At 36.7% G+C, this 18,159-nt stretch overlaps 3 protein-coding genes and 2 long non-coding RNA genes across 8 annotated transcripts; 2 read left to right on the top strand and 3 right to left on the bottom strand.

Annotated features, from left to right (window-relative positions):
* Positions 1–254: 254 nt before the first annotated feature.
* LOC121809303 (50S ribosomal protein L1-like) lies at positions 255–4,978 on the bottom strand. Its single transcript, XM_042209864.1, has 10 exons — positions 4,283–4,978; positions 3,277–3,354; positions 2,700–2,741; positions 2,522–2,627; positions 2,128–2,192; positions 2,006–2,044; positions 1,826–1,930; positions 1,629–1,716; positions 830–876; positions 255–548 (listed from the first exon to the last, which is right to left on the bottom strand). The coding sequence occupies exons 1-10, from the start codon at positions 4,916–4,918 to the stop codon at positions 471–473; spliced, it is 1,284 nt and encodes a 427-aa protein (XP_042065798.1). The 5' UTR covers positions 4,919–4,978; the 3' UTR covers positions 255–470.
* A 973-nt stretch (positions 4,979–5,951) lies between these two features.
* LOC121807965 (receptor homology region, transmembrane domain- and RING domain-containing protein 1-like) lies at positions 5,952–8,744 on the top strand. The gene is made up of 5 exons (XM_042208302.1): positions 5,952–6,157; positions 6,250–6,480; positions 7,411–7,797; positions 8,132–8,202; positions 8,274–8,744. Exons 1-5 carry the CDS (start codon positions 5,974–5,976, stop codon positions 8,370–8,372), a joined length of 972 nt encoding a protein of 323 aa, XP_042064236.1. The 5' UTR covers positions 5,952–5,973; the 3' UTR covers positions 8,373–8,744.
* Positions 8,745–8,816: 72 nt separating this feature from the next.
* LOC121807964 lies at positions 8,817–12,216 on the bottom strand. 4 transcript variants are annotated; one of them, XM_042208298.1, is made up of 4 exons: positions 11,992–12,216; positions 11,320–11,421; positions 9,223–10,975; positions 8,817–9,137 (listed from the first exon to the last, which is right to left on the bottom strand). In XM_042208298.1, exons 3-4 carry the CDS (start codon positions 10,960–10,962, stop codon positions 9,108–9,110), a joined length of 1,770 nt encoding a protein of 589 aa, XP_042064232.1. In that variant the 5' UTR covers positions 10,963–10,975; positions 11,320–11,421; positions 11,992–12,216; the 3' UTR covers positions 8,817–9,107. The 4 variants fall into 4 exon arrangements, with proteins under 4 accessions (XP_042064232.1, XP_042064235.1, XP_042064233.1 ...); XM_042208301.1 differs by having other exon boundaries at positions 9,253–10,975; XM_042208299.1 differs by lacking the exon at positions 11,320–11,421.
* Positions 12,217–15,309: 3,093 nt separating this feature from the next.
* Positions 15,310–16,734, bottom strand: LOC121806813. The gene is made up of 2 exons (XR_006051708.1): positions 15,955–16,734; positions 15,310–15,703 (listed from the first exon to the last, which is right to left on the bottom strand). It is a non-coding gene; the product is annotated as an uncharacterized LOC121806813 (long non-coding RNA).
* Positions 15,606–17,330, top strand: LOC121806812. Its single transcript, XR_006051707.1, has 3 exons — positions 15,606–15,736; positions 16,741–16,809; positions 17,270–17,330. It is a non-coding gene; the product is annotated as an uncharacterized LOC121806812 (long non-coding RNA).
* Positions 17,331–18,159: the final 829 nt, after the last annotated feature.

Below are 18,159 nucleotides of genomic sequence, written 5' to 3'. Positions count from 1 at the left end.
ATTGAGCAGCTTAATTATTGTGCGAGTAGTGCATCAATATGTATTATGTATCCTTAACTGTGGCAGCTAATATTAAAAAATAGAAATAATTTGTTACTTAAAAGCTAATATCTTAGTAACAGACCTTACTTTTCATACCGAAGAATAATATCCTTGATTACTTTCTAAATAATAATAGTCAAGAGAAAACAAAGAGATTAAATAATAATTTGTACCCTATTCTTGACAAAACAACATACTGTAATACCAAGCTATTTATTTCTAATTTTCGAATTTATAAAAATCTAAGAAAATGTTCAAAGTTGATAGACAATTCATAAACTTGCCTGTCAAACTTGGCAAACAGTAAATCAAGTAGTTGGTGTAACGTTCTATACCCTAACCTTGCAATGCAAGGATGAACAAAGAGAACAAAAATGCCTTTAGCTACAACAAAAGCTTTGGTTAACTTGGATCCATGCACCTTCTTCTCACTTCACTTGCGTTTTGCTGAACTGGTCTGCAGCCATAGACAACGATTGAATTGAAACGGGATACGATCGACCCATCTGCACATTCCGCCAAGATGTTCGATCAAAATTGGAATGAACAATTATGTTACTTTGGTTCAGTAGTTTTTTCTTGGCAGATCAAAATTGTAAGGAACCTAATAGTACTATTTTAAGCTTTGGCATGCCCCATGTTAGTAGTCTCGTGTTTCAGAATCTCCATCCAAACACCAAGAATTTGAAGTAAAGCTTTTCACGCTATGATTTTTTAGATTTTGTGATAAGTACAATTTTAGTTATTATTAAATGTTTATAGCAAGCAGATAAGAATGTGGGCTTACGGTGCTGGCAATGTGGAAGGTGTCTACATACCCAGCGAATTTGGAGCCTGCAAACACAGCGACACGAAACTTGATTAAGAACTATGAAGAATAATATGCCCTCTTAACGCGTACCAATTGCATTCTTTCAAATCTAAAGCTGAACAGCAGAACTAGCTAAAGATTCACTGCATAAATGGACTTCTAAGTTCTAATCACAGTAAGGCTACTAGCAACAAGGCCATTGTCTATCAGATAAGGAGTAAAATTCAAATTTTAATTCTTGTAACTGGCCTTTCCCCAAGTAGAAGTATGACATATCTTTACTCATAAAACCATGCAGGTGCAGAAGCCAAGGTCTTACTTGCTGAGTACAAGCCTGTCTATTGCATTTCGGTTTCAGACCACTAAGCTCGAGTGTGAAGTAATATGAGTAGAAGTTTATCTGATGTCGAGGTTTTCAGGTATCATAAAATACATGCTCCTTATTATGACATATATGCAACCTAAATCAGTTATCTCTAGGTTCTTAAAGAGGCTCATTTTCAGTCACACTCAAGAAACAATTATATTCAGTGTAATATGAAACTATTTCCATGTGAACTTAGTCACTGCATTAAAAGTGCAAGGACAACTTATTAGGGAAAAAATTAATTTACACACCTTTTGAACAATACTATAAGTTTCTGGAGATTTATCAGTTTTCAGTCATGCGTATACGGACATCTTCGATTCAAATTAAAGCCCAAAACTTCCTCAATTATATCATGACAAAAATAGCCACAAATGAAATACCAAATGCTCATGAAGTCAAACTCACTCTTTTTTAAACCCGCAGGCTTTGCGAGCAAAAGAGCATGTACAAAAGCTCCAATGTTTTCTTTCAAACTATTTTCTGGGAATTTAACCTGAAAATGAAGGTTATAAGCAACAAGAAGAATTAGAGATATCATATGGAGAAATGTGTTGAAAAAGAATATAATTGTAAGAGTAAAAGTGATGAAAAAAGTACTATACCTTCCCCAGGGGCACATGTACTATTGCAGTTTTGTCTTTCTCGAAAGGAACACTCTCCTTTGCCTCTTTGACAGCCCGAGATATGTCATTGGTTAGAGTACCTTTCTGCACTTAAGATCATTGTGAGACATGATTGATTACCAGCTACACGTAAAATGACAAGATGCATATTGAACTTACCTTGGTATCTGGCATTAATTTCTTCAGATATTTTGCTATCTACATTTATATGACAACAAGATTCAGACTTTAGATAATAGTAGGTGCTAACAAAACATTTTTTATAAATATAAAATCTATACCTTTTTCAAATGCTTGATCATGGGTGGGGTAGCAATACACTTGTCAAAATCCATTTTTGTTTTTCCTGCATGAACCAAAACATCAATTGTAACCTACTTTGAAATAAAAACATCATTTCATAATGGTAACAACACTAAATCATCAAAATTTTGACTGATTACAGGAAAGTTCAATGGACCAAAACAACAATTTTCTTAATAAAAATTTTGTTGTTATATCTCATTGTACACATCTTTATCATCAATTTTTTTTTGGGGGGGGGGGTTGATCTGCATCATATTTGGACTAAGAGCAGAGATATAGCCCATAATGTCAGTAAATCTGCGTCAAGTGCTGACTGGTTGCATGCTTATTGCAGATGTTTATAAGGAATCAGAAAGAACTTATAATCACCAGCAACAATACTCTCCACCAGCTCTGGGCCGCCGACAACATCAGCTCCAGCCTCTCGAGCTTCATCTGCAGATGCTCCTTCCGCAAATACAGCCACCCTATATGTCTGGATCAAATTCATTAGACACAAGAACTATAGAAGCAAGAACACGACAAATGAACATAGAATATGTTGTACCTTGCCAGCACCGTGTGGAAGGCGCACTGAACCATCCAGCTTCTGCAATTTACAATAGAAGGAGTTTAAAGATCATGTTCTATTACATATAGAACTAGAATATGACTACTAAACCATGCTTTTTGTGTCAACATATAAAAGGAGATTTTCAGATGACATCATAACAATAGTTACAGTAGCAAGATTCTGTTTTACATATACATCATTAATAGCAAAATAATACTCCCTCTGTCCCATGAAAAATGAAACGTTTTCCTTTTTGTGTTGTCCCTTTACAAATGAAACGTTTCCTAAAATAGAAATACCATCATCTCTACTTTTTCTCTCTCTTACTTTATTCTCTCTTCATTAACTCACAAAACAACACTACATAAAATATCGTGCCGATAAGCAAATGTTTCATATTTAACGGGATGGAGGGAGTATGTTTTTAAGTTTATCAAATAACTTTTCCCCTTTGCACTTTGAAAAGTACCAAACCTAAAAGATGATCTTGAACATCATGCATCTTGACCATGGATTGCATGTGCCACCATCCTTGAAACTAGTAAATACAGGAAAAGAGCGACTCACATACCAAATCGGTTCGAACCAAGTCGCGGGTCATCCTTACATGTGCTTCTAAAGTTTCTTCAAACGTTTTCCTAGCATTCGCCTGTACCATTGTTAAAATGTATCACACAAAATCAGAATTAGCACAACTAGATTGAAAGGAAAAGAAAAGAGGAAAATTTTTTTAAGCATTGTATATAATTCTTAAACATTTTAATAAGAATATTTGCACGAATACTAAATATGAAAAGGATTTATTAGACTGACAGTTATAATATGTAAAATCTGGAATAAGAAACTTATTTCGCATACTCAAACATTGGAGACATGAATTTATCAGATACAAGGTCTAACAAGATTGGCAAAATTAATTTGGACCGGAGTAACTTTTTATAAAATTTTGTTGATTGAAAGAAACTTGAGAGACTTATTTTAACCAGTGAACAGTTATGTAAGGTACTTACACTACATCAACCCTCAAAATCATAGATATCAGGCAATGTGGCCATGATGAAACAGACAAAACCTCCATAACTTAACATAGTACAAAATAATTTAGCTAACTTTCAGATTTAGGATCAACAGTCTTCTCAATGTGAAACAACCCAATGAAAAGAAAACAGTGTACGTAGCTCTAAACATCTGCTTCTTGTCAACTATAGAGCATGAACATGAAACTCAAACTGATTCTTCATAGCTACATTCTAATGACATGAACTATGGAAGCACAAAACATTATTCGACAATAACATTATACACTAGGAGCTCCAAACCAAATAATTCTTCTAACAATCATAATCCTCGAAACAAATTAAGGGCATCAAATATCTCCAACTAAATCATGATCAAATTTTCTTCCCATTTTTTTCCTCATAGAGACAATAGATCACATTCTTCTTTAACAAAGCACTATCAAATTCATAACTTTGTCAAATGATGAAACGCCACAGGTTGAAACATCAATTGAAGTGGCTCAACAAATCAATATAACATAGCATGCAAACAAACCGACAAAAGGTGTAAAAACCGACCTTTACAAGGCGAATAGCCTCCTTGACATCATAGACCGTCTTGGCCTTCTCCTCAGTTTTCTTATCAGCATTATCCGCCCTAATAAACTGTGGAAAGGGCAAGTTGACCTCCTCCCTCACCTCCATTCCACCATACCTCAAACCTCCCCTCCTCCTAAACTCATCAATCCTCCTCCTCTCGATCTCCATCTCCTCAAACCTACCCCCCTTCTCCTCCTCCCCCACATTTTCCCGATCCTCAGGCAGCGGGGCAACCCGGGCAGCGTAGGAGACAGGGGAAATCGTCGGCCCATCCTTCATATACCGCATTTCATCCCGGCTCCACGACCGCCTCTCCGCATTCGGCATTTCCCTCTCTTGCTGGCCTTCTGAGTGACGGAGTGGTCTTCCTGGTATGTATTCCGGCTGAGATTCCTCCGGCGGTGGAGCTTGGGGTTTGGCGGGATAGGATACGGGTTGAATAGGAATTGGATTTCGGAAGTTTGCCATAGGTTGGGAGCTAGGTTGTGGTTCGGGGGGAGGGGTCGGCTGGGGCTCGGAGGAGAAATGGCGGCGGAGGAGAGTCGCGATTTGGCAAGGCGGCGGCGGATTATGGAGGCGGAAGCCGCGGGAGAGAAGGGGTTTAAAGGCCGCCATTTTTGGGGGTGAAGAGGTTTTTTCTTTGGGGGTGCAATCGCAGAGAAAAGGCCAAAGGGAATGGGGTTTTAGTAAAGTTTCTTTTTAATTTTCAATTTACCTTTTTACTGCTAATTAGTTAACAACATTCTAGTGATTTTTTACTTTTCAGCAGTGTTTTAGATTTCTCATTTAAATCAACAGTTATTTACATCAAAGATTTACGAAAAAATCATCGCATTATTTAAAGAATGAGGGAACATCTTTTTTGGTCCACAAACTTTGTCAAAGTATCATTTTAGGTCCGTGAATTTTGAAAATATCGTTTGAAGTCCACCAACTATAAATTAATATCATTTGAAGTACTTTTTACTATTTCTAAGTTTTTTTGGACAAAAATACCCTTAATACCTTAAAGTGTATATATTTTTAATAAATTTATCATATACTTATATTTTTTTTATAAATATCTTTACAATATATTTTTGACAAATTTTCTAAATATAATTTCACCTTAAATATTATCACTTAATTTTATGACATGCAAGTAAAATTGCTTCTTCAATTTTTTATATTAATTTTTTAAAAAATTGAATAAAGAACGTTTCTTTAATAATAAAAAATTGAATAAAGATTTTTTCTTGCATGTTACAAAATTAAATGATAATATTGAAGGTCAAATTATATTTAGAAAATTTGTTAAAAATATATTGTAAAGATATTTATAAAAAAATATGAGTATATGATAAATTTATTAAAAATATACACCCTTTAAGGTATTGATGGTATTTTCGTCCAAAAAATTTGAAAATAGTAAAAAGTATTTCAAATGATATTAACTCATAGTTGGTGGAACTTTGGTTTATGTATAAAACCAAAGTTTCAATTTTTAGCTTTGTACACTTCGAAAGCAAAGTGGTATAGAGGATATCTAATCTAATTTAATCTGATCCTTCCCCAAGAAATACACACACCACGAACCTCGTTTACCACCGCACAAAGCATAGTTTCAAAATCGTAATGGTATAAAATTTGTTGGAAGTAAAAAACGTAGTTAAGGTGCGGCCACTTTCTGCATGAATAAAAACAGGAGAACAAAATCAACAGCACAGCCCCTTTTTTATTCATCAACAACGGATTATCAAATGAGCAAATTCTTCATCTTCACACTTCTTCTCTGCTTCTTAACCGATCCGATTCTCTCAATCGTCCAGCTCAGTTCCATCTCCACTTCGTTCCCGGACACTCCCGCCAGATTCAGTAGCTACTCTACTTCCGAATTGATCGATTCTCTAATTTCTTTGCTGCTATCGATTTTTTCATCCTTTTCCAATTCGAATCTGTGATTGCAGCTGCAGGTCTGAACGGTAGCGCAATCTGCGGCGGCTTGTGGGTGGCTGAGCCACTCGACGCCTGCTCGCCGCTGCTCGATGAAGTCGAAGACGGCCGTGATGAGAATGCGAATATTGTTCTGATTGTGAGGGGAAATTGCGCGTTTGACGAGAAGATCAGAAATGCGCAGGAAGCTGGGTTCCACGCCGCCATCATATACGATGATAAGCTCAACCACAACCTCATCTCAAGTCAGTTATTATTATTATGAGAATTTTCATGCTGAAGAAGTTAAACTCTTATGAAACTGGAATTCCGTTGCTCGTTGAAGTTATTGTAGGAATTGGTTCTTATTTATAAGTTATAACAGCCTACACTGCCAAACACTTAAACAAGACGGTTATTCAATATAGGGCAATCAATAGATTACTATGTGGATTAGAACTTTGGGATATTTTAAAGCCCTTGAGAGTTTCTACAGTTTGAGCTAACTTGCTGTATCCATATCCTATTGAAAAAGGTGGGATGGAAAAATCCCAGTGATCAAGATAAAAATACTAAATCATGTATATTATCACCCTTTAAGAGTACATGGCTCCATATTATTGATAAATTATCATTGAGCCATGTTAAATAAAAAAAAATCCTCTTCAGTAAAAAGTGGCCATCTCTACGCACGACAAAAGAAGGTTAAACAGGCTTTTTTGTTGTTAGCTCTTCTTGTTTGTGGATAAAAAGCTTATAGCATTTTAGGTGTAGTTTGTCCTTTCGTATGGTTAAAGCAATGTTATTTTGATAAGTATGGATAAAACTAACTAAGTGGTGTTCGATGAATGTTCCATTGTCCTCTGATGTACACAATGTAGTTAACATTGCAGTTACCTCTCACATAGCAAGCTAGCAATTTAATACTTTGCTGATAGTGATAAGATATTCTAAAGTTTAAACCTTAAGGTTTAGAGAAAATATCCCATTAGAGTATCTTGCAATGACTTTATGGTGGTTTGTGCATGCAATAGTCGTAAGTTGAATGATTTTCTCTATTCTGTCAGTCTGATGTTTCTTTGTGATTTATTCCGCTGGTGGTTGTCTTTTCTTTTCCTACTGGGCCTGGTTTGCAAGGGCAAATGCATCTTTCTCCATTTCAGGCTCACTCTAGTTTTGTTCCCTTGGTGAAACAGTGATGGGAAACCATGAAGGACTGTGGATATATGCTGTATTTGTGTCGAACACAGCAGGGGAGACCCTCAGAGAGAATGCTCGAGGAGTGGGAGGCGAATGCTGCATCATCTCACTTGTTGATGAAACTGCCTGGACGGTGCTGGTTATATCGTTTATTTCAGTCCTTGCTGTAATCTGTCTCCTGGTTTCAATCTGCTTCACGATCAATCAGTGGAGGAATCATCAAGAGACTCGAACTACTGCTGCCGATGATAGTGTTGTGGATATGCTCCCTAGAATAACATTTGGCTCCGTGAATCTATCCGCCCCCATAGGAGAGACATGTACAATCTGTCTCGAGGACTACAAACATGGGGAAAGCCTGAAAATTCTTCCTTGCCGGCATGGTAAGTTCTTGCTCTATCCGTTACAAAATCATTTAACTGCCCTTGTATTTGCTGCTCGTATCATAAATGCTAAAGTTCTGTAGTAGTTGGAAGGGGAGAAAATAGAGGGAACTCAACTTTGTTGCAAAATCATTTAACTGCCCTTGTATTTGCTGCTCGTATCATACATGCTAAAGTTCTGTAGTAGTTGGAAGAAGGGGAGAAAATAGAGGGAACTCAACTTTGTTTTGAAAAAAAATGTCTCATTTTTTAGAGACATTATCTTCGTTGTCTTTCTCCTACCTTGGTTCACGCTTCTCATGGCTGTATTAATGGTTTTAAGCTATATTTGCAGGTTTCCACTCGAGTTGTGTAGGTTCATGGTTGACGAAGTGTGCCGCATTCTGTCCAGTCTGTAAGCATGACGTAAGAACTAGATGACTTCATCAATTAAGTGAGCAACCTACCGTACCGTACCTTATATGTTGTCTGCTCAGCTGTCAGGCAACAATGGTCTTAAAAGTGCACGGAGGACGTACTGGTTTTCTTCTCGAGTCAAGATCATCACGAGAAAACTTGATATACTAAAAGATTGATATAAGCAGAGCAGGGGAACTGTTTAGATAGAACTACTGCATGAAGGAGCAAATGCCCATTGCTGCGAGCGGTGGGATTGTGTTTTGGAAACAACTAAGCAACAATGGATGTTTTGATTCTTTTCTTTTTTTTCTTTTTTTTCTTTTTTTTCTTTTTTTTCTTTTCTGACTATATGATGGGATGTTTAAGACAGAAAAAATATTTGTTGTACAAAGTAGTCACTTTCGTAATTTGTATCTCCTTTTCTTGTGCTTTAGTCTGTAGTCATTAAAAATTTATGCTCTGTTCATACTCCCGAGTATAGAGAAAGTAGGGAAGGGGAAACTTCTAGTATGTAATTATTGTTATTTTAGAAACGATACAGTATCTTATCACAATGCTTGATATGGTTTAATATAGCTAAACACAACACGATGACACGAATTCAACTAGGGCAATACATATGGGAAAAAGTTTACATCATTTATTTTGCAATTAACCTCGAGTTTCTTTGTACACATTATATATACCAGTATAATTATCACAAGAATACTATGTTTTATTTAGACTGCATTTACATGACAAATATGGGAAATTAAAGCTACATTTTTAACAGTAGAGAATATAAGTATACGGTGCCATGCACTTATCGTGTTGAGTCTTGACATCCCCACAACTTCCATAGGCGTTTCTCAAGCTTCCGTGCCCTTATCGTGTTGAGTCTTGACATCCACACAACTTCCAGAAGGGCGTTCTCAAGCTTCCGGTATGGTTGTCAGTGACTCCTGAAACAACAGATAACAAACGTAAACCCACGAATGCAGTTCTTGAAAAAAATCCAAAATCATGTAAAACAAAAACCAAAAAAACCTCAGAGTAATGCATGTGACGACGCTGCACCTTCGTCGCCTTGACAATAGTTTCCCACTTCATATCATTTGCAGGTGCCTTGAAGCAGTTGTTCTCTGCTGCACCACAATATGGACGCAGTGGCGAGTTCTTCGTGTTCATGGAAGGCAATGTCCGCCACAGCCAGGAATCAGAAGGGGATTTAGGCAGAGGTGGTGGAGCAGGGAGTCCGGATTGATTCTGTTTAGAGTTGTACAAAGTCACTGCTAGGTGATCTTTATTTGTCGAATCCATGCTAAAATCTCGATTTTCTCCAAAATCTAGAGGCTTCTCCCTTCCTTGATTTGCAGTAGACTTAGCGTTTGGTAGGAACTGTGCATCTCCATCCACAGTATGCAACTTCTTCACATCTTCGTGAGGCGAATCTTCTGCTAACAAGTTGGGAGAAAACGGCCTCAAATTTGGTGATTCCACCTTATGTACTGTATCCACATAGACTGTTTTTTCTGCAACGGGGTCTATTGAACTTGCCTGATCTGAGCTTCCACAGTCGTGCAAGAACTCCTCAAAGGTTTTCAAACCCCTTTTATGTATATCTCCTTCGTGAACCGAACGACCTTCTTTCTGTTCGTGTGATGGCATAGGTGCATCACTGTATGCTGAAAAAACCTTATCCTCATCGTGTTCAACTTTGTTTACCTCATTCTCCGTCTCAGAGTAAGAACCAGACGACGAAGATCTAGGACGTCCTCTATTAGCAGGAGATGCTGGCACTCGTGTCCTCATGCTCATTGCAGGAACAGGGCTTAAGCGACCAAGTGAACTCTTCAAGCAAAAACGAGGCAGTAAACCACACACTGAAGGCATATTTGCTTGCTGACCATACTCATCATCACTCTCTTCTTCCTCGTTCTCGTGGTAATGTGAATACTTCTTCGCAAAACTAGGGCCGTAGCGAAGTGAAGGCTTACTAGATTGGTTTGCTGTTTTCTTCGGCTGCTGCTGCTGCTGTACTTGCACGCCTTGCTTCTTGGGCGCATGAGGGGTCTCTGAAGCCATTGCTTTCGCTGCAGGTAAGAACCTATCCATCATGAACTCGCGATCTTGTGGATCAGTCAAGAATCGATCAGAAGGTTTCACATCTAGATCTTCTCCTCCACTTAAGCCGCTCATGCTACAATTCAAGGAAGAGTAGTCAGTCCGCGAGAGTGTGTCCTGTGCATCAACATAGGCTTCGTTGCTATCCTCAGAGTCAGAACCCTCCTCCTCCTTTGCTGTATCTTTGCTGCTCTCGATGTTCTTCACATTTTCATCACAAGACCGAGAGTCAGAAGAAACGGAAACATCTTGTTTCTTCTCTTCACTAGTACACGGTGCATCAACAGCTTGGCTCTTGATGCCAGTAGTTCTCCGAGAAACAACATGAGAATCGCGCTGTCTAGCCTTCGGGTGCCTCCCAGGAGGAAGCATTGGGGCGATGGGAGGCTTTCCAGAACATCTAGTTTGTGGTTTCTGCTCCTCCTTAGGTTGTCCAGGGGAATGCTCCCATAGAAATGGCACAGCTCCGGGATTCGTAATAGGACCAGATTTCAGCTCTGATCTGTAAGTAGGAAGCTGAGGCCTGACTTGATAAGAATAGCTGTCAATTCTCCTGGTTTCGCATTTCTGAGAGGTCAAAGTTGGTGGTGGGTGTCGCCTCACGGATAACAATGGTTGGTCGAAATTCAGCTGCGCGTCCTCCATCAGATTCTTCAGCAGCATCAACTCCTACTATCTGCATCAGAGATCTCATTCGCATCAGAATCAACAGCAGCAGAGTTCAAGAAACTACTGTACTCCTACACTCCATTCCATGCTAAAAGTGTACAACAAAAAACGTGTAAAGCAAGCCAAAGAACATAAAAGTTGCTGCCATCACAAACTTTTCATCTCAACAGCTCTGATGAAATTTCCCACATTCCCTCCTCCACTCACCAACCCTCAATCAAATGAAGACTCCGCACCGGCACTCTAAACATACATTAAGCTACATTTTCCATACGAGAAGATGCTACAATTCTAAACATTCGAGAGTGTAAGACGCTCCGTGTTCAACATTGGAAATAAACAAACACTAACCGCGAATGGATTATCCAATGTGCGATGTAACAGTACATATGAATCACAATAGTGGCTCTTGCCTCTTAGTGGCATATCTACTTGAAGCTTATCTCACATATCCTACAGCAAAATTAATTTAGTACAATGAGATGAAATTGAAAACAATTTGTGAACAATACAAACAACCAAACTGATTTGACTCTTTCTCAAAGGTGATTCAAGATATCTAGAAAACACATTCCAATTGCAGCAGCAACATCCAATTTGGTGGAAACTTCTGATTGTATATTCATATTGAAATTGATGGATTAAAGCAGTTGCCTCTTCTTGTTTTTTTTTTCTTTTTAACTATACTGATAATTTTGAAGAAAAATAAAATATTGATCAAACAAGAATTAACAAAATGAAGCATGTCTACATCTCTGACTTTTCCAATTCCACTATAATACTTAAAATTCCTTCAACACAGTCAGTGGAATCATGGGGTAAACAGAAACTCAAACGCAATTTTGAATCTTCAAAAGCTTAAGTGGAAATTTAACAAATTTCAGGGATCAAACATCTTGAGAAAGACAACCACCGCCACATCAAAACAACGTTAAAAAACATAACTTGGCCGAATCAGCTAATGAAGCAACAGGAAGAGCCAAAAGAAATGGAAAATCATAAGATTTTTGAGAAAAATCACACCTTTTTTTTCCGAAGAAAGCTGAAGGATCTTGATTCTTGACTGTTTTTCTAGGCTGAATTCTTGCTGCAATACACTAGTGCCCGTTTTGGTATATATTTATTGATGAAAGCAGCAAAACACCGGCAGCAATAACTTCAGACACAGATATGTGAGAGGGAGAGTAGAGGCGATGAGAGGAGAGAGGAGAGAGGAGAGAGGGAGAGATAGTAAACCAGTAAATGCAATATAATAATGGTTGTATGGTAAGTAAAAGTAAAAGTAAAAGTAAAATAAAAAATAAAAAAGGTAGTGATGTGATGAATAAAATTAAATATTAAGGTATATTAATTGATGGACTTTGCCTTTGGTCTACTGTGTTTTGGATCATGTGATTACATTTATGAGTTTGGGGAGACTTAATGTCATACACATCCATCATTGAATTATTCATTCAAGTTTATATTCTTGGAAATTGAGTCACATTTGAATATTTTATGACAACTTGCATATGGTCAATATTATTCACCATTATGGAATAAATTGTGACGCTACCTTACCAGTGCATGAGAATAAGATAAGCGCGTGATAAGTGTATCTATTGACCGGCTGTAGCAAAATATGACCAATTTAAATTTCTTCCATATTTTAAAAATTATAAAAATTGGCAGCAATTAAGTATATTAAAATGATGAAAAATTAACACTATTCCATGGATAATCCTAACAAAATCCTAGTTACACATTCTTGGATCAGTTCTTTGGCGTTGATTTATTTTCCTTCTACCAATTATTGTATGGATCAGTGTTATGACATGACAGAAGGTGTTTTTGAAAAGTCCGTCGAGTGTCTGCGCATGACATTCGCACAATTGCGGATGCTCTTAGCTAACACCAGTGACGTAGACATGGTTGAAAAGAAATCCTCATTGTTGCAAGTTCCCTTTGTTTTTGCTAGTTATTTGCATTCCTAATTAAAATAAATAGAAGGAATTAAGGAAAGTTGTCGAAAAATATTACTACTCCTGTAATTAACTTTGATTGTTTTCTTTCTATTAATTAGGATTTCTTTTAATAGTATATAATATATAGTTGAATTTTTTTTTACTGATATTCATTGACATTGCTTAATTTTCTTTCTACCAAGCAAGCTTATATTGTACTAGTATTAACTTTCTGCTTCCAAGTTAATACTACAAGTTAATACAACTATGACAAAATTTGGTAGCAAATACAATTCTTTAGTTAGTATTTTCCTAACATCATTGTCAGTATTTTGCAATTTTCTTTTTTGAAATTTATGAAAGGGAATATATAGAAGTGCACCCAATTATCACAATCTAAATATATATGTGAATAAATAGTAGTACTAGTTATTTTGCGCTGGAACAAATATATACATAAGAGCAAAAATACATATGGTTTGGATAGCCAGTATACTTTGCTTTGTTGCTTTGTAAACTTAAGCTCGCTATCTATAATTTTCTTTTACCTCGTATAAATGATGGTTTTCAATCATTAATATCTCTCCGATTAAAAGTTTTTAATATTGCAAGTATTGAAATGATTGATCGAGGGGTCCTAAATGAATTTGGTGTAGCAAATGAATTTATCGTACTTTTCATATCGTATGTTGATTAAAGATTAGTAGCATAACCCTTTATTAAAATATGACGTGTAACTTAATTAGTAAGGGGAATCTCCAGTAGGAAGATCAAAGATGGGTATATAACTACTAGTATTTTTTTCTGGATAAACAATTTATTTTGTTAAAATAAAAAATTACGTGAATGCGAATCTGAGGTGGCAACGAGGTAACGTAATAATTTAGGTGGATTGCCTTTAAATGAATAATATTTTCATTAGCTAGCATATTTTAATGTCCACTCAAATGCCTGAATTTTTAGCTTATTTTTTAGTTTTACTATTATCAATATTTACCAACTGAGCTGGACGACCATAATTTGAAAACGGATTTCGGATATAATAATATAAATGTGTGTATTTGACCCTAATATTTTTGTACGTCACTGTATTTTCCAATCTGTTTGTGGTAACTAGCAATTGCTTGTTGTATGTATTAAATTTATTTTAGGTTATTAAAAGAAAAACAACTTTTGTGTTGTTTTATGCACATCTTATGAACCATCAATCTTGATTTCACGGCGGAATTATTACGAAATTTTAATCTCTAAAACACGCCGTTTTGTAGTGGTTTTATCATTCTTTTGATTTTACTTTTTCAAATTTCCAACTTTCTTTATAATTCATGATAATGATATATGATGGCGTTGAATTTATCATATGCCTTTCATTGTCTCCACTCAAAACTTGAATGATTTGCTTTGATGGCATTAAGATTTCACTTTCATCAATTTGATTGGAACATTTGGGAATTTTTTTGTCCTGACTTAGAATCAAAGCCGAGTTGCATTCATTTTTACTTTTTATACAGCTGACCTTTATTTTTACTTTCTTTCAGATACGGAAATAATTTCTGAGATCATAACTGATGATAACTACATCTACAATATTTGAGATTTCATAATGAAATAATAAATTAGGAGTGTATTAGGTGTAGGTAATTAAAAACGGCTATCAACGTAACACTAAAAATATGTTGATTTTTTTACTAAGATAACTATGACACCTTTTTCTGACATATATTACTAAAATATATAGTAGTAGTAGTAGTAGTAATTAAAAAAAAAAACTTAAAACTGATAATATATTGAAGATATATTGCCCTTTGAGTAAAGTCCCATTGTATCGCTTTCGAACTTTACACTTCACTTTAATATTTGAATTACACGATGAAATTGAAAATGTACATTTACTAATCTATTATCTCAAAAATGAATAAATCATAGACCTATCGAATTAAATTTTGACATATATCTCGACTATTACACAACGAATTAAATTATATTCGATTCTTTAATGGGTAAAATGTTTTTTTTTTCATGTGATGCTATTAAATGGTAGTGGGTTCACAAGGAAAATATAAATTCTCAAAAAGTTCACTTTATTGAGCCATTAATTTGGGTTGCACGTGCAGGGCCATATGTGTTTGCTGGTATGCACCCCAAAACTCACGATACTCTCTCTTTCCCCCTTTTTTGCCCTTTTATTAATTGCTTTGCCATTCTGAGCTTTACAAGCAATCAATAAAGCAACTCATTTTATGTACTACTATCTGATAACAAAAAATCATCGAACACACACACACACAAGCACCGCACATCAATCTAAGGGCAGGCCCGGTCCTGAGTTTTTGTAACAACCCGAAAAAAAAAGAAAAAAAGAGAGAATAAAAAAAATCAAATAAAGATTTTGCAGGGATTTTCCTTCTCCGTGATCGTAAATAAATACCAAACAAATCCAAATTAATTAAAAAAAAGAAAGTCGAATTCCACTCCTTCTCCGCGTTGAAAAAAAAACCGTTCCCCCCTCACCCCCCTAAATCTCTCACATATCTTTAACCACCCTCCCACTATATTATTTACTTCTCATCAGTTTATTCTTCTGTCTTCTAATCATTCTCTGCAGCCAGAAAAACAAAACACATTCTTCTCAACTTCAATTCAAGAAACCGAGAGCTCAATCAATTGAATTACAGGTAATCTGTATTCCTCCGTTCATAGCATAATTTCGCACTTCTTTCGGAAACCAAACATTATGCAAATTTGTGACAGAAACTGAATCTGCAAAATCCAGTGGGCTACTCCTCTCGGTCCTACAATTTCACAACCAATATCGGGTTAACGAGGTAAAATCATTTCCCAATTTCAAGCTTCAATCATCAATTCATGCATAAACATACCATCATCCGAACTAATCGCATAATTCAAGCATTTAACAATTTAACACTCCCACGCTGAACTCGGTAATAAATGAACAATCTGGAATCAATCTTTAATCGTTTTAATCGAAGCAAACTGAGTTCAAGAACCAGACTTTAACTCATGAAACCAAGTAGAAACTTACATCGGGGCTGGTTAGGGGTTGTGCGGGGATGTTCGGGTTGATTTCGGGTCGAATCGGAGTGTCTCGGGGCTGCTGTAAGAGCAGCGGCTTATTAACCACGGCGGCGACGGCGGAATTTCAGCGGCAGCGGCTGAGCAACGGCTGCCCGACCCCCCCCTCGCTGCGTCGGCGTTTTTCCGCGGAGGAGACGACGACGGTGGCTGATTCTGGAGATGGAAATCGAGGTGCAGGGGACCCGACGGTGGCAGCGGCAGTCACCATCTCCGGCGAGTTGAGGATGGCGACGGAATTGAGGGTTTGCGATTTGGGTATCTCTCAATTTGGGGAAAATTGGTGAAGAAGAGAAATGAGAGTGAGGTAGTGCTCGATGGTGGAGAAAGAGTGTATGTTTTGGGCCTTCCTTTTTCTTTTCTTTTAATTAAAGTTTGGGCTAATTAAATTGGAGACTTTGGGCCTTCTTCTAAATAAATATGGTTGAGGGCTAATGTTAATTGAGAGTTTTTAATTAATTAAATTCTCGGAATAATTCGAAGTACGAAATAAATATAATTGCGAATGGAAATAGTTGTGATAATTTAGTTATGCGCTTGTATAGTTTTTTGGAAATTTATTCCGACATCATGGTGGAAATACGAGGAGCCAACAGAGGAACTTGAGCGGCAGCCGAATAATAAAAAAATATGCGAAAACCGAAAAACGAGATAAAAGACTTTAATGAGGGTGCATGCATTCTAATTAGTAGTTTTCTTGCACTGATTGTTGTGTTATTATTTTATTTATCTAAAGGGAATTGTTCCGTGAGACTCTAATCCGGAAAGAGGAAATACTCAAGTGCGACACCTTTAAGCGAACGAGGTGGGCTTTCTTTTTAAATAAGGACTATGTCCTAAGTATATTTATTTTTGCGAAATATGTTTGTCATGCCATATTTTTTTGTGTTGTTATGGGACCTATCTGAAGTGGCTTTTGCCATGTATGGTTAATCGAATTCGGGTCTGACTAGGGAGCGAGTCCCTACTCAGGCTAGTGTACACCCCGTAGATCGTGCGCTATCTCTTTGAGTTGGCCGGTCTAGTGGCTTGGAATGTGGCCACATTCCTCGTCATGTATGTTCAGATATGGTATGGTGATGTTGATGATGTTGATGGTGATGATGATGTTGGTGAAATGTTTTAGTGACTCGGGCCCTTTTAAAGTTAAACCCCGAGGTCACTCGTTAATGGCATGATAAATATTTTTATTGAAAATGTTTTCGGCATGAGTCCACTGAGTGCATCAAGTACTCAGCCCTGCATTTCTTTTTAAAAATTTGTAGGTTGAGCTGTGACGAGCACGGTGGGTGTTGAGCAGAGCTGGTAAAGATTTGTGTTTGCTTTTAAATGTTCCGAATATATTGTGTCTTCATACATAATATTATTCTTCTCTCGAATGCTTCTGCTAAATATTGTTTCTTTTGAGTTCGTGTATTGTTGAGATATTTTCATTTGGAGTTGTCGATTGTTGAAATGATACTCTGATTTTATTCGAGCTATTCCCATTTGTTTCGGGCTATGGTCGAGTTGTGTTGTTTTCCCCTTCTTTCCCGCTTCTTTAATCCTCCCCTAGTCGCGATCAACCGTGTTTTCTATCCTTAGAAAATGCGGGCGTGACAGTTTTTATTGGCCCGGGGCGGAACTAAAAGAGGGGCCCCATAATAATACTATAAACTAATAGTAACAATAACAACAGTAGTAATAAAACACTTCAATACATCCAAGACAATATTTATAGCATACAATTTATATTATTACCTTAAAAGTTTGGACCTGGCCCAGTAGCATGTATATACTCATGTATGTATTTGGATTTTGGAGGCCCCAACGTTTTGGGGGCCCGGGGCGGGGGCACTGCTCCACCCCCCGGGCCGGGCCTGTCTAAGGGACATATCTCAAATTATGTGATTATGATAAATTCCTAAACCCATCTTTTCAAAATTATAATACGATAATATTTGACAATGTTGTCGGAGACGCTAAACTAATTCAAGATATACTTATACACACAATATGCCTTTAATACAAAGTTTAATAGAGGAATGATATGTTATATTATTTGAGCTCCTTATATGAGCAACACTATCGTTTGACGCACGTTTAGCGATGTTCGTTTAGATTTATATATTTATTTTGATTCTGATACATTAAAAATGTTATTGAAATTAAATCA

The sequence above is a fragment of the Salvia splendens genome, chromosome 6, assembly GCF_004379255.2.
Source record: "Salvia splendens isolate huo1 chromosome 6, SspV2, whole genome shotgun sequence".
Lineage (NCBI taxonomy): Eukaryota > Viridiplantae > Streptophyta > Magnoliopsida > Lamiales > Lamiaceae > Salvia > Salvia splendens.
The sequence above is the reverse complement of the archived record's forward strand: the minus strand, read 5'-3'. Positions and strand labels throughout refer to the sequence as shown.

Coding starts and splice junctions, on each gene's coding strand:
- LOC121807965 (XM_042208302.1), top strand. CDS start 5,974: ATGAATAAAAACAGGAGAACAAAATCAACAGCACAGCCCCTTTTTTAT. Junction 6,158..6,249: donor GGACACTCCCGCCAGATTCA/GTAGCTACTCTA, acceptor CTGTGATTGCAG/CTGCAGGTCTGAACGGTAGC. Junction 8,203..8,273: donor GTCCAGTCTGTAAGCATGAC/GTAAGAACTAGA, acceptor TTGTCTGCTCAG/CTGTCAGGCAACAATGGTCT.
- LOC121809303 (XM_042209864.1), bottom strand. CDS start 4,918: ATGGCGGCCTTTAAACCCCTTCTCTCCCGCGGCTTCCGCCTCCATAAT. Junction 2,045..2,127: donor TGATCAAGCATTTGAAAAAG/GTATAGATTTTA, acceptor ATATAAATGTAG/ATAGCAAAATATCTGAAGAA. Junction 877..1,628: donor GCCTGCGGGTTTAAAAAAGA/GTGAGTTTGACT, acceptor CTGTGTTTGCAG/GCTCCAAATTCGCTGGGTAT.
- LOC121807964 (XM_042208298.1), bottom strand. CDS start 10,962: ATGCTGCTGAAGAATCTGATGGAGGACGCGCAGCTGAATTTCGACCAA. Junction 9,138..9,222: donor GTCACATGCATTACTCTGAG/GTTTTTTTGGTT, acceptor CTGTTGTTTCAG/GAGTCACTGACAACCATACC.